Source organism: Triplophysa dalaica, chromosome 19 (genome assembly GCF_015846415.1).
Source record: "Triplophysa dalaica isolate WHDGS20190420 chromosome 19, ASM1584641v1, whole genome shotgun sequence".
Classification (NCBI taxonomy): domain Eukaryota; kingdom Metazoa; phylum Chordata; class Actinopteri; order Cypriniformes; family Nemacheilidae; genus Triplophysa; species Triplophysa dalaica.
Window position 1 is genome coordinate 13,279,181 of NC_079560.1, and position 16,238 is coordinate 13,295,418.

The window sequence follows — 16,238 nt, forward strand, 5'->3', positions numbered from 1 at the left end:
CACAAAAGAAAGAACACGAAAAGACACAAGATGTTAATGAATGACAGAGCGAGTCACCATTCACTTTTATTGTACGACAAGCACAATCTTTTATTTCTACACAGAAGAGAAAATCATAAAAAACAACATCACTTGTCTTGAACAATTTGTTATTACACAAGAAAAAGAAATGTTGGGAGTGAATTAAATATCGTAAAGAGGACATTCAATTACAAAATGGTACCAAACCCTGACCTGAGTGGAAAGAATGAACTGTTTTCAGGCCAAATATAGCAATTTGAGCTTTCTTCTGCAGGGAAGAAATAGTAAACAAGCTGTAGAGTCTGAGGGTCAAGTTTAACCTTGAGAGCATCTCTAAGTATTGCTTTGGAAATATATTAAAACATTGTTGTTACTAACCTTCATTTTAACAGTAAAAACAGTATCAAACAAGTATATCTTTAATTCTATTAAAGCTATATTTTGAAGATCTTACATTACTTATTTTAAACTATTAAAATTGATTTATTTTAACACAGGTTGTTGTCAGTCATTTTGGTTTTAATTGTGTTCAGGGGTTTCCACAAACTGAGATTGATGAGAGATTAGAGACGTAGTGATGCCAACCACATTTGGCAGACTTGAGTTATATAGTTATATCTTATTAGTCATATCTAAGATTTTACAACCATAATACATGTGCTATATGTGCCTGTGTGCGTGCACGTGCATGTCTGTGTTCAAAAAATACTTATTCTTAACCTAAATTAGACTGAACACACTGTCAAACAAAATAAGACAAAATACACTATTAAATGTAGTATGTTTTTTAATTCAGCATTGATATATAGTGCCACCAGAAGCTCAATATTCAAGAGCAAATATATGTTTTTCATTTGATTTATTAGTATCATCCATTTAAACAAGCACAATACAATCCTTCCATAGTTTTTTGGTTTTAAACTGAAATAAACCTTGTTTTTATCTCTTCTCTGACAAATCCTTCTCTTTACATCCTAGCCAATATTTGGCAATGGATCTTGGGTAAGGAGGGTTAACAGAGTCAATCCGCTTGGTCTGCAGGTCCACTCTGTAATATTTATCTAGAGGACAGATACCACAGATCTTTATATATTGCAATCTAAAATGCTGTATTAACATTAAAGCACCACATTTGTAAAAATCTCTATACAAAGCAATGTAACTATCATTTCATTAAATACATTTTTAAGATTTACACTGATAGAGTATCACAGAGATGACATTTTTTCTGTGCAAAACCCGGAAGCTAGTTAGCATTTTAGCACTTTCCATTGCACTAAAGTACATTGTTGTCTTAATGTTTTTGGTTAAATGTCTAAAATAAGAGTTGTGTTTAAACCTCTAAATATTTAAACGTTTTAATCCCTGACATAAAACACACTGTAGCGAGGAAGGCGGGACGGGAGCCGTGGGGCAGGGCCGGTGGTGTGAATGTAAGTGGAAATCAGCTGTGTGCACACCAGTCCCCCATGGAGGAGTTCGGGAGCATAAAAGGACGAATCGACAGGACTGCCGGCGAGAGAGGACCGGGCCCACCAGCATTTTCCGTGTTTTTGTTTGTTTATTTTATTAAAAACGTTATATGAATGTTCGCCGGTTCCCGCCTCCTTCCTTCTCTACTTTTAACAGTATTACACACACTAGTAATAACCAGCTCATGATTTTTAAAAGCTTTATTGTGTACAGTGGTTGCTAACAAGTTGCTAAAAGCAACTTCATCCTTTGGCGGGGACGTTAGACGTCTTCACCCAGATAAACCTCACAAATAATGCAACATGGCAACAAATCAGCAAAAATGTAGATGGGGATTCATTCACGAAGGAATTACCTTCCAGGGAACACGTTTTAAATTAAGTTGAAAAAGTGTCGGAAGCTTGGTGGTGACGTTGATATCGAGCGACTGTAAGTAGTCTGTTTATAGCCTCATGTTAGCTGTTTACTTTACGAAAATAGCAAATGTTGTGTTGTGTTCATTTGTAAAGATTATCTTGATAGACAAAACGTTGAAGTATCATAAACCTTTTCGTACTTACCAAGGTTATGTTTTGAGATCTTGTAAAAGTATTTTGGTCGAGGGAACCCGTGTGGGGTTAATTTCTGGGTTGGTCTACGAAAAATCTTAATCTCTGTGATACTCCATAGAATGATAGTTTGATGTGTACCTTTCTTGAAGAAGTAAACATTCTGCACAGGCGTGGGTTTCTCTTGGACAACCTCCAAATCCAAGTAGTCCTCTGAGTCGTAGCTCATGTCAAAGAAGGATGGATGTCTTCCACGACCCTTTTTCTTTTTCCCAGGACTTTCTGCACCAAAATACCTATGCAACCCAGAGACATACAGCTCACAGGTAGTGTAACATACATACACACATACAAATCTACTTTCTATGTACATATTCATTTTTGCCTTCAGACCTTTCCTCATAGTCCAGCCCAAAGTCTTCCCAGAACAGTGAGCGACTAACTCTGGATCCTCGACGCCTGCCCTTCTTTCTTCGGCTGGTTCGGCCTTTGCCATGGCCGGTCGATGGGGAAGATGTAGGCCCAGGGCTTAAATATAATCTACCGACCATTGCGGCATCCACGGGTGGTTTGATGCCAACCCAGTCTTTGGAGATGAAGCGTGGTCCTTTGTGATGCCAGTGAGCTTAAGCAGGTATCAAGAAAAAGAGATGTCAATTATAGCACATGAAACATTCTCACTAGTGGAGCATTTATATTAAAGGGATAGTTCACCCCAAAAAAATGTCTGTCCCTCTTGACACTTTTATTTCTTTCTTTTTTCTGCAGAACACAAAAAACTATTTTAAGAATGCTGGAAACTGAACAGCAGCGGCACCCATTCACTTGCATTGGTTTTGTGTCCATACAAAAGAAGTGAATGGATACCGCCGTTGTTTGATTACCAACATTCAATTCAAGTTGATGATTAAAGTACATGATGACAGAATTTTCATTTTTGGGTAAACTATCCCTTTAAACATTGAGAATTTACATTAAAAATGAACATTTATTAAAACATGCATATAATGCAAATATAATAATAAAGCCAACCATACAATTGCACATAGTAGTTAGGAAAGCAAAATAGCGAAGCTTTGCAAATTTTAATAGGAAGGATAAAATCCGTCTCATAATGTTTTATTGATGAGGTCAAAGGCTGTATGTGCAATAAAAGTTATGTAATATACCGTAGTTAATATTAAGACTTTGCAGTCATGCAATTTTGCACATTTTGTGTGTATGCAGTATGTGGTAAGAAAACAAATTTGAAGACATTTTTAATAACAAACATTTCCAGCATTGATTGTGGTCTGTCCTAAATATTTTCTTGTTAAAAACCACTGACTTACAGAACAAACTGTTTAATGATGACATGCACACAGACTTACGGCCCTGAAAGAGCACGGAGAAAAGACTATCCACACAGTATAGGTTTGTGTAACGTGTGAATGCGACTGAAGGTGAAGACTTGGTCATTTGGGCACATTCTTCATGAGATGGCTGGTGTTTGAACTCATACTGGTAGTACTGGTCCCCTGTGGCACAAATAATGAAACAGCTACTGACAAATAATGTGATGCTAAACACAGGATTATCCTGGATTTGGTGTATATTTTGTCACACCGAGTCGTCAATTCACCCACCTTTAAAGAAATAAACCTTTTCCTTCCCATGATGCCCCGGGGCAGGGATTGCAAATGCAGCATCAATATCATCTGGAATATTTTCAAATCCCATTGAAATGTTTCTCGGGTAATCCTCATCCATGACATCACCATCAAAACGCCAATATTTCTTTCCCTGCCATTAGACAGAAAATGAGAAAAAATATTCTTGGTTTGAAGGAATATATGCAAACATTTCTATATTTCTAAAAACAGACCTTGAAAATGTAAGTCTTTCCCTGGCAGTTGATGCGAGTGAATGCAGCATCAATGGGACCGGGAATACCCCACATGTCTTTAATGAGTTTGGGATAGCCAAGCATGACAGATTTATCATCTAGCTCAAAGAAATAATCCCCTGAAACACAAAGGAAGGCATGAGGCATCATTCAAGAGGAATGAGGAATGGGCGTTCACATTTTGAACTCACCTCTAAACGCAAAGACAGAACTATTCTTTAACTGCATGAAAGCATCAAAGGTGCGGCTGCTGCAGGCGTGGGCATCTGGGTCAGCCGGTGCTGTGGGTGTTGGTTCTGTGGTGGTGAGTGGCAGAACGGTGCTGGTGGGGTTCAGTTCAGCTCTCAGTGGTACTGGAGATGTCAAATAGTTATCGGGATCTTCAAAAGTGTCACCGCGGGCTGAGAAATCATTTTGAAATTAGATCATTGTAAAGCATTTTCACAACATTGACCCTTTCTATGTTACATTGGTTTACGTGCAATGTGTCATTTCTGCGCCACTGGTTGGCCGAACCGTTGGCTCCAGTTCAGTTGTGTCGGCCTTAAGTTCACACAAACAGTACAATGTTTTTCTAAGAATTCAGAATTCCTGTTATATCAGTTTTTTTAACTAAAAAGCACAAAATGGCAAAAGTAGGGTACATAACAGTAAGTTGAATAAACAAAAAAGGCAAAATATGGGTTGTACGTTAATGCAAGTTGACAATTTTTATTGTTTGTTCATTAACTAATCATTTTATATTATATAAGGATGTAGCTTTAAATAAATTAATGATTATTTGGCTTGCCAAATAATACACTTTGAAAAAATGTTGCTGCCTTAAATTCTTATGTTAAAAGATTCTACAAGTCATTTTACTTACTATTTTAAATCCTGACTAGTAATGTTGAACTTAATTTATTTATATTTGAAATAATTTGATGTTAAAACATGTTGCCATGAACTGTTGATCATCTTAATTTTGGCAGTGTAGGAAATCACAAAGCTGAACTACAGTCAGTTCTCACTTTTCTTGCGACAGGCGCTGTCAAAATCTTCGCAGCAGCTTCCATAATACTTGCACATTGTATCACACTGGCATTTCTTTAAAGGATCAAATCCACTCTGACATCTTCCTACACATGTTTCTGCATAAAATACAAGTTATTTTTAAAGCAGGTAAAAATACGCCAAAAAATCGATCAAAACGAAGTGGTATTGTGCACTTACCCTCTGCAGCAAAAGCAGTCGCCAGCAAAAGAGACAATAAGATCACAAATCTCATTTTTATTGATACATCTGACAGCAATGGATAAACTTCTCTCTAAACAGCAGTGTAACAGAATGATGGAGGACAGCTTGGTCGATCGATTGTTCCAAAAGTCAGCCAACCCCATGTTTATTTAGGTCTGAATGAATCAATAACTCAGATGTTGTCCTTGTGCCTCTAAATATTATAATTTTGTTAAAGATGCTTTAATAAAGATTTAAGAACATTGGTGTGTGATTTTTAAGGGCACAGTCGATGTTAAAGTGATGGTGTACTGAACATGAATGCCTGAATAAAGTATTGAACTGTGAACAGCAGCAAAAAACAAGTTGCTGTTGTTTATCTCACAGTAACTACTCTAGCTTTGTTTGTATTAAGATGGTTAATGTTTAGACTCATTTATCAAATGTATATGTACGAGCTGTAAGATTTTGACCCTATGTGTAAGTTTCTAAGAGTTGTTCATTTAAAATATAACATGATTTTGTTTATAGTATTGATGATGTCACATCCTGTTGTTGTCTATTTCCATGGTCCTTGTAGTTGTAAAATTGGTCCATGTAGTTTATTTATGTATTTATGTAGTTGTTTGCGAGTTTAGTTAAGTCAGTTTCATGGTCAAGTTTGTTTATATTGTATGCTCATGTCATGGTTTAGTAGTCAATCAAACAAAGTGTACATGATCTTTATTAATAATAATCAGTGTCACAGTGTTTTTTGTGTGATTTGTATTAAAAAACATTTCCTCATCTCTGTGTTCAGATAACTCCTCTTATCATAAGTGTGCTTAATATTTATTTTAAGGCAATAACTTGATGTCCTGCCAGAAGATATTGTTCATTTTTTATATTAGACAGTCATATGTGGAACGACTGGACTTTGACTTTTATTGAGGTCAAAATCCATAAGTGGATAATTGTAAAAAAGATATCCGTCAATTCAAGAAGAGTATTAAAGTTCTATTTTGACTTCATCCATTTGATAATTCTTGTTTAAAGTGAGTGTGATAAAAGCCTGAAACAGAAGCACATCGATTTTCTTTTACAAGAACCTACAGCAGAATTACAGAAACATTATAGCAAGTACTTAGAACTTTCCTTATTTTTGTTCAGGAAGTCATATTGTTTTAGTGTTAAGAAACAGAAGTGACCTTGAAGTTTATTTTCCAGTCGATTGTGTTTGGAGCAAAGCCAACAGCTGTCAACTAGTGTGACTATCATTTTTTTTATCTAGTTACTGCCGGTTGGACAACAATGAAGATGTCTACAGAGTCTATGGAGACTTGTGATATGGAAACTATAATAATGCTGAACTCATCCTAACACCTGCTATTATTATCACACTACAAAAGAGCCTGCTTTATCTATTTATTTTCCATTTCAAGGCAAAAGAAAAACAGTAATATTGCATTATCATTGCATGATAATACACATTGTAACCTCCTAAATATAGCAAACAATGGGTTGTGCACTGTGAAATGTTTTGAACTGTACTTTTGTCCAAAGTAATGTATTTGTAACCTGTCCTCACATAAGCACCATGACACTCCAAAGGTTGTGCAAGTGAGATTATGCAACACATAAGGAACTTTATCTCTAAGGAATAGAATCTATGAGGGACAAACAAAGCTACAAATAAATGTTGTATATGTTGAACCTTTGGCACACATCAGGTGGTTACGATCAAAACAGATGAAATAGAACCACTGAAAAGAATGTTAAAATTGATTTTTTTATGGCACTGGTCAAGGAGTTTCAAAATATTACTTTGATTTCATAAATGCTGTACAGTGTGAAATAAATATGTATTTTACATGCGGCCAAAGCTTCTGGAATTTATGCAGACTATTTGTTTGAAACTAGGGAGAATATTCCTTTCCAGATATAAACCTATTTATAGTGAAATGGAGAGTTCAAAGTTTTTAAAGATTAATAATTAATTATAAAATTGGAAGTATAAGCAGTGTTCTCTGTACTGAACTGAAGATTATCAGGTGATTCACACACTGATGTTCTTCTTCTTGATATTAATTATCGTTTCTGTTCCAGCCGAGTATGTGTCATTTATTCACATTCATGAACTGGGTGTAATGTCTTTTTTTGTTGATTTTTATGATTTGATTAAATTCATTAACCAAAATCTTAATTGTAGTCATTTTATGAAAATAATTTATTATACATTTTCAATGTTTTCATTATTGTTATTTCTATCAATTTTTGGTATTAATATATAGCATGTTTTCATTTTATTTTGTTTTAATTTTGACAATGTGTGTTTATATCAGGATTGTGTTAAACAAGATAAAAGCACAATGCGTTATCTTCTAAACAACTTCGACACATTTCTCTGAAGTGTAGATAAAGGTGCGCCTCAGTTGACATTTTTAGCCTGTGGTTTTTGACCGTTAATCTTTTTTTCCTGTAATTCTTACACATGATCACATTTTACCAAAAATAACAAGCAGTTTTGATTATAATGCAGGAACTGTGCTGATGTATCAAATTTTTGGGATTGCATTATATATGAGCGTTTTGTTCTTTTATACATGACATCAGCAATATTAAACAGCATTAAATTCCATCACACTGAGTTTCTAACCACAGACGTGTTAATCTTTTGACCACAGAATAAATCACATTTGTTTGCTGTCTTTCTCCCTCCCCTTTTCACTCCTTTCATACCCCTGTTTATCCTCCCCTTGTTCACACAGTTAATGTTTAATTTTTCTTATGTGACGATGCCTATAAACACATTGATCATGCTCAGCCTCTTTTGCTCGACTCCCATTATCAGCGTTTGGCATTTTCTCCATCCACCACACGCCTGACATCTACAGATCAGAGCCAGAAGACATGGACTTCCGTTCAGTTCTGCGGTGGATGTTGGTTCACAGAAACTACCTGATCATCTTCATCACACCTATTGTGATCCTACCTTTGCCTTTGGTTATCCCAACACCAGTAAGTGCGTTTGTGTCCAGTGAGTATTTTGTGACAAAGTCCGGCAGGGGGCTTGACACATTTAAACAAAATGATTTGTATTACCTGTGAGAATGTGGTTACATTTTACAACAATAGCCAAACAAAACACAAAAGAGTAACTATATGGACCTAAAATGGGTTGTTACCTAGTAAATTCACATCGGACTGTGAAATAAATTGTTACTAAAATGCTCTGTCAGATTACCTAAAATGTTGTTTTATATGATACAATTTAAATAAATTATTTATAAATATTAATTGATAATAACAATTGAACAGACTTTATTATAAGGTTTTATTTATAAGTGATCATGCCTCCTGCAGCTGAACTTAATTGTATTAAAAACAAGCAACAGCTGTATATGCAGTAGTGATGGCTGGAAAAGAAACTATCTATGGGATGCGGCACACTGGGGACTGTATTTACACAGCTTGCAGATGTCAGAAACAGTTGAGGTTACAAACAAAGACAATAAAACAATGTGGCCTACAGTTACTCCAGAAACTCTTTATTTTGTCCTCAAAGACCCCACTTCACACCACTGAGGATCAAGTTTTGATCTAATAATGCAAAGCTGGTGGAAAATAAAATAAAAAAAAGTTGTTACTTGATTATAAAACATTATTTAAGGTTCTTTATAAATATCTAAAACTATTAAAACATTTGTCACCCAGTCTGTGAAATTCACGCAGTCCCAACATCCAATTTTGAGACAACAAGCATTACATTTGCAACGATTTCAATATTTGAGATGATTTTACTCAGTCAATGTTAAAGATATCAAGATTATCTTTTCACAAAACGTTCTGTTGTGTGAAATGACTTTTCTTGTACAAAACATTAAATCACAAAAAAATGACTTTTTTCAAGTTTCATCTAACTCAAAACAAGAAGTTATTTAGGGTTGCTTATTAAAAGCTATTCAAACATTTCTTTAAATTAACATCAATTTAAATAAATATTATTTAAAAAACTCAAACTAAAGGAATATTGGAAATGCTGGTTGAGGCACTAAAACTATTTCCTAAAAAAACGATCCTACAATTAAAACTGAAACAAATTAACATAACATAGTAAAACAAACAAATAAATGACAAAAAGACCAAATTACAATTACAAATGTTACCAAAATTAACATGAAAACAAAACAAACAAATAAAAAGCCAACTCAAAATATTACTAAACCTACAAAAAAACTAAAAACAAGCCATAATAACTTTACTTTGAACTATTTGTTTGTTTTGTTCCACCAAAGATATTTAAGCTCATGTAAATTTGAATACAACAAACGGATGAGTATCGGAAAGTTAAAATGTATTTGATTGCCTTTCATCTTGTCATAAATCTCAGTGCTTTATAGTGGTCTGCGGTCAATGTTTCCTTTTATCAGTGTTCTGACAGCAATCCTAGAGATACAGTATTGACCTCGGGTACCTTCATCATGCAGAAATGTATAATAATAATGTCATAGAGAGATATAAATAACCACATTGAATACTTGAATTATGTTCTAAATCTTAGGAATGATATGATATCTTACTCATAAGTCTTTGTGATTTGCTTGTCTCTATTTTGGTCTTACCTGCATTTGATTAAAAGTGACTGTTCTGATTTTCAGGAAGCAAAATGTGGATATGCCATCATCCTCATGGCACTGTACTGGTGCACAGAGTGCATGCCTTTGGCCATCACAGCCCTGCTGCCTGTGGTCCTCTTCCCAATGATGGGAATCATGGAATCTGGACAGGTATCTGTCTTTCTGTCTGTTGAATGTCAAATAACGTTGTTAATTCTTTTTTTTTTGTTAGTTTTTGTGTGCTATTCGAGGATGCATGATATTATCACAGGCATGAACACATAAGACACACAAAAGTGTTTAGGACTCTGTCACATGTCCTGTGAGAATTCCTTACATCATCATGAGATCAACAGTATCTGAACACTTTATGGGCCATAAAAGCGTTTTTATGAACCTCAGGACAGATTTGAATCTACGTTTCACATTCTTTATTTTTCTCCACATCATTCTTATCAAAATGTCTGATGTTGTTCACGGCTGGGATTGAGGCCTTGAACTCATTGTTTAATTACATTTGGACGTTAGTTTCATATTAGTTTGTTTGTCTTTCAGGTGTGTGTGCAGTATTTAAAGGACACCAATATGCTGTTTATTGGGGGGTTGCTGGTGGCTATTGCCGTTGAGCAATGGAACCTCCACAAGCGCATCGCTCTCCGGGTTCTCCTAATAGTCGGAGTTCGACCTGCTTTGTAAGATCACACATTAAACTTGTCTTCTATTTCTGTCTTACATCATTTCAAGCTCTTTCAATGATGGCTCTCTGTCGTCTCTTACAGGTTAATGTTGGGGTTCATGATGGTAACAGCCTTCCTCTCTATGTGGATCAGCAACACGGCCACCACAGCCATGATGTTGCCCATTTCTCAGGCTGTTCTCGAGCAGCTCAGTGCCACGGAGGCAGAGGCTGATGAGAAAGAAGGCCAAGACAACCAGGCTTTTGAGCTGGCTGAGGTGTCTAATACCAAGCCACCTTTGGACAACAGCACCGGGATCAAACCTGATAGTATGTCTGACTTCTTAAAGGAACGGTTCACCTAAAAATGGAAATCCTGTCATCATTTACTCACCCTCGAGTTGTTCCAACAAAAGAAGATATTTTGAAGAATGTAGGAAAGCAAACAGTTTATTCAGACCCAAAAGCAGAACAGTTCCACGAGTGTAAACACACCCTCGCAAGAGCGCATTAATGCTCCGCGAGCGTGCAGAAGAGTATCCGCGTTCGAAAATGAAGTCCACGAGCAGAGGCTTTAATGAGCGTGCATGCAATTCTTTCTATGCTCTCGCAACTGCTCAACACTTGCTCACTTGTATAGTTGACTTCTGAGACTTTGGAGGCGGGACAATGGCAGACTCCGATCCTTTGATTGGTCACTTTTAACTGTTCCGCGCGCTAATATCACATGCATGTGTGTGGTTTTCATGAGCATAAGTTTTGGGTCTGATGCTATAATAGTGTCCGAGAACTGTTTGATTGCAAGCATTCGTCCAAATATTTTTCTCTGTGTTCATTTGAACAAAGAAATGTATACAGATTTGGAACAACTAGAGAGTGAGCAAATGTTGACAAAATTTCAAATTTTTGGGTGAACTGTCCCTTTAAATATTGATTTATCCATATGGGCTATTGTATGTACTGTATGCCCCTGACTTTAAAGTTTAAAGGATTTATTCAACCAGTAATAATATTTAATTTGCACACCCTCATGTTGATTTTTTATGATTAAGAACACAAACGGTAAAATGTTAGGGAACGACAGCCTCAGTCACCATTCACTTTCATTGCATCTATACAAAGGAAGTGAATGGTGACTGAGGCTGGATATCTCTTAGGTCCAACCTTAAATCTTTAAAGATTTTAAAAAACTTGAGGGTGAATAAATTACTTTTATTTGTACCCTTTAATATATACTTTTGTTAACTGACAGCAAGTTTAATCTACATCTATGCTTTTAAACTTCGACAGAAAACTCAGATCTCGAAGCGGGACTCAGTTCACCTTCTGAACGCAGGAGGATAGAGCGTGAGGCCAAATATCTTCATCTTTTTAAAGGGATGAGTCTTTCTGTGTGTTATTCCGCCAGCATCGGAGGAACAGCTACTTTAACAGGCACCACACCAAATCTCATTCTCAAGGGCCAGATGGACGAGTAAGTTCATCATGTGTTGTGTTATGTCTCACACCAACAAAAATAAAGCAGCACATTATAAAATAAATGAACCAAGTTGTGATTAAAAAATGCATACTGAACTATCAGAGCACTCATTTTTTAGGAACTTTCAGGTTGTATGTAAGAAGTTGACAACATTTCCAGTGTTTTCAGTTTTCCTTTGTTTTTAATTTAAACATTTGTGGGTAAATTGTCAATGTTTTCTAATTGTTCTCACATTGTTTTATACAGTATTTTTCCACAAAACCCCGATGTGATCAATTTCGCTAGCTGGTTCGGCTTTGCCTTTCCTAACATGGTGATGATGCTCATTCTGGCTTGGGTTTGGCTTCAGTGCTTATACATGGGCTTAAAGTGAGTAACACGCCCCCTGTACACAACGTGTCAGTCAATGTACTGAATGTTATCAGGCGGATAGATTAGTTTGCTGTGAATTGTGCTGAAATAATTGACAAGTCATTAAATGTAAACGTTATCTCAGAAATGTTATCTTCATTTATGGTACTTGTATTCTTAAGCTTCAAAAAATCCTTCGGCTGTGGTCAGTCGAACGAGGGAGACAAAGGGGCATACAATGTGATGAAGAACGAATATAAGAAACTGGGACGCATGTCTTTTGCCGAGGGTGCTGTGCTGGTCATCTTTGTGTTGCTGGTGATACTGTGGTTCACACGAGAACCGGGTTTCATGCCGGGCTGGGCCAGTGAGGCTTTTAACAAAAATGGACAGTGAGTCAGATTCGCTTAAAAAATATATGTTTGAAATGAAAATGATGTCATTATTAACCTTCAAAAGTTTTATATCAAATAATTTATATCATAACAATTTATATAACAACAATAATTATTATTAATATTTTTATGGTATGGATTATTATCGTTCATAATAATAATCATTATCATAATAATTGTTGTGTTTGTCTTTTCAAAGATACGTCACAGATGGCACTGTGGCCATTTTAATGTCAACCCTGTTCTTCATCATTCCATCACGAGTGGAGTGTTGCTGTAAAAGTACAGATGGTTATTGTGATGAACAAGAAGAAGATCACCAGGACGGTGAGGTCCACCTTCATTCAAAGCATGCTGCATATTTGTTCTCCACAGAACGTTCTGCAGATTAGTTTATATCAGATGTTATATCAGATCGGTTTTCTCAAAACACAGAGGACAAACAGGAGAAGAGAGCACCTAAAAAGTTGAAGGCTCCTCCCACTCTTCTGAACTGGAAGGTGGTGCATGAACGGATGCCCTGGAATATAGTTCTGCTGCTGGGGGGAGGATTTGCTCTGGCGAGTGGAAGCGAGGTAAAACCACGCTTCAAAAACACATTACAATGACAGTGAATATGCATTCTGGAACATGTCAAGTGCATAATCTGTTTAAATTACGATTAGGATATGGTCTGGTCCCTTCTGCTCTGGGTCATATTAATGTTAACAACATAATATACAATATAATATCGCATGTTTAGTAGTATAAGCAATAATACACATAGGCTGGTAAAATCAACACTTACGAATCTTGACTGTGGAGCTAATATAAGAAGTCACGATTTTATAATGTGTGTGTGTGTGTGTGTGTACAGGAATCAGGATTGTCTGTGTGGTTGGGTGAAAGTTTGGCCCCTCTGCAGAGCATCCCACCCTTTGCCATCTCTCTGATACTCTGTCTGCTGGTGGGAATGTTCACGGAGTGCTCCAGCAACACAGCCACCACCACTCTCTTCCTGCCCATTCTCGCTTCTATGGTGAGTAACAGGGATGGATGTAAATGTATTAAACTGTCACTCATTACTGTAATGAAATCACTTTTCCCTGAAAAAGAAATGCCCTGGATTTTTATTATTTTTTTATACTTCAATGCTGTCCTTCTGAAACCTTGTAACTCCATATTTCGTCATAAATCATTATTATTAGTCACCCTTTTAATTTTTCACCAGGCTTAGCAAATATCTAACCAATTAAAAGTAATAAAAAGTGCTTGTCAACTTTGACCATAAAAGTAATTCATGATTTTTAGAAGTAATGTGTTTTTTCCTTTCCTTAAAAACAACGACTTTGGAAATCTTAGGTTTTGGGAGGAAAATGAAAAATTTATTTTAATAACGGTTACAGCATTTAACACAAACTGTGATTGCTTTCAACAATTCTTGATTTTAATTTCTTTATTTAATTTAAATTCTTAAATTTAAATAAGTAAGTTAGAAATGCGTTGTTTTATATTTACATATATTTTTTATGTAGATTTGATTTGGAAAAGCGGCATACAACAGCGCTTCAGGGAATATGGGTTTAGTTGATTGTTCGAATAAATCAATTATTATTAAAAATATACGTATGTTAGGGGGCATTTTGCCTTTTTATACTTTAATAGAACAGTATATTAGGAATGCAGAAAACTAAAGGGTGGAGAGAGGGAAATGGGATTGGCGAAGGACATTGAGCCAGGATTCGAACTCGGGTCACCATATGCATGGCATCATATGTTAGAGAACTGCCCACTAGGCTATTGGCTCTGATAAAAATAAACAAATTCTCAAAAGTTAAATTAAAGTTGTCTATGTGGTCAAGGTTTCAAATACAATGTCGACAATGTAATTAGTAATTAATTACTTTTTTGACATAATTTACCCGGCACTGTTGAGTACATCCTATAGCATGCAGTTAAGCAACAGGTGTAGTTAGCATTGGTTGATCTTTCCCAACAAAACTATAATACGAAATCTAAAGACGAATCCTTGAGTATTAACAATAATACGCTTCATACATGTTAAGATATGAAATAATAAGAATATGTTGCCTTTGTGTTCAGGCCACGACTATCCACCTCCATCCTCTATATGTCATGCTGCCCTGCACCATTAGCGCATCGCTAGCCTTCATGCTTCCTGTTGCCACTCCACCCAACGCCATTGCTTTCTCCTACGGCAACCTCAAAGTCTTGGACATGGTATGGCTGAACATTTCACTTGAGCCCTTTCCTTTATCGTTTTATTGTTACATAATATTAATCATTCACAATCTAATTTTATTCCATGTGCCCTAAAGCCCAAAATGCTATGATCTCTTCCTTGTCATTTATTTTGGGTGAACTTTCACTTTAAGTGAGAAAATGTCACTCTTAAAAAAATCATGTGAGTGATTCATTTTTGTGTTGTTCTCTCTGTAGGCAAAAGCAGGTTTCATGCTCAACCTCATTGGTATTCTGTGCATCAATCTCGGCATCAACACGTGGGGAAGAGCCATGTTCCAGCTCGACACCTTTCCCACATGGGCAAACAGCACGTGGGTCAACAATACACATGGAACACCATGATCAGCTTCTTACTGGATCTTTTGGTTTAGAGAAGTACTGAAGGGGAGGGAATTCAAATTTTGTCATGAAGTGCAGAACAGCATTACAGTAAGCAGTTTTATATCATAATCCTCAGCCCTCATTGCTGACCTCTGGAGCAAAAGCTCAATTCCCTCGCAAACAAGCACTCATGGCCAAATAATCCATATGGATTCACGACCTTTATGCCTGGAATTCTGTATCCCATGCTTCAGTATTTAATGTCACTCCAGTTGGCTCCACATAACGCTTTTGCTGGCCCATTGTGGTAGAAGAAGATGTAGATTCATCAGCAAGATTCATATATTTAGGGCTTTGGTTTTTAGGAGCTCTTTTGGTCTTCCATTTGTGCTAGTTCACGAAAATGTAATTTATAGGGTCTCGTTCAGACCATTTATATTTCTGATCCCTTTTTGGATCACTGAGCGTGTATTTACTTTTTAATACATAGTTGAATGTCTGTAAATTCACATATACTCCAATCCAATCTTTTTGTACGGAATGTTTTATGCACATCAGTGCTGTCAATTCGATTAATAATAATTGTGATTAATCGGTTCCAAAATAAATGTTTGTGTTTATATAACATTTGTGTGGCATGTACTATATATTTATTCATATAAAAATGTGTACACACACATATACTTGTATATATGAGTATGTCTTCGTAAACCATGCTTACATTGTTATACGTGCTATTACACATATTTGTGTCCTCGTAAACCATGTATACAAGCACACACAAGCAGACACATGCACACACTTGTGTGTGTTCATATATATATATATATATATATATCAAAACATAGAAATTTAGATTGAAATATAATTTACATTGTTTAAACAAAAATTACTCATATTTCAAAAATATATACATGTATGTTTGTGTATTTATATATACTGTACATGACACACACATATTACACACATCACTATTAATCGATTTGACAGCACTTATTTACCCAATGTCAATGTCCCTTTTTCAATAAACAACT

General features: G+C 35.9%; 2 protein-coding genes across 2 annotated transcripts; one reads left to right on the plus strand and one right to left on the minus strand.

Moving 5' to 3' along the window:
- Window positions 1-790: 790 nt before the first annotated feature.
- On the minus strand, window positions 791-5,279 carry vtnb (vitronectin b). The gene is made up of 9 exons (XM_056732041.1): window positions 5,140-5,279; window positions 4,938-5,057; window positions 4,119-4,328; window positions 3,907-4,046; window positions 3,668-3,824; window positions 3,413-3,559; window positions 2,436-2,667; window positions 2,184-2,338; window positions 791-1,082 (listed from the first exon to the last, which is right to left on the minus strand). Exons 1-9 carry the CDS (start codon window positions 5,192-5,194, stop codon window positions 961-963), a joined length of 1,338 nt encoding a protein of 445 aa, XP_056588019.1. The 5' UTR covers window positions 5,195-5,279; the 3' UTR covers window positions 791-960.
- A 2,687-nt stretch (window positions 5,280-7,966) lies between these two features.
- Window positions 7,967-15,829, plus strand: slc13a2 (solute carrier family 13 member 2). Its single transcript, XM_056730973.1, has 12 exons — window positions 7,967-8,139; window positions 9,780-9,908; window positions 10,293-10,429; window positions 10,517-10,743; window positions 11,704-11,887; window positions 12,140-12,262; window positions 12,427-12,636; window positions 12,839-12,966; window positions 13,075-13,214; window positions 13,496-13,657; window positions 14,722-14,859; window positions 15,079-15,829. Exons 1-12 carry the CDS (start codon window positions 8,032-8,034, stop codon window positions 15,223-15,225), a joined length of 1,833 nt encoding a protein of 610 aa, XP_056586951.1. The 5' UTR covers window positions 7,967-8,031; the 3' UTR covers window positions 15,226-15,829.
- Window positions 15,830-16,238: the final 409 nt, after the last annotated feature.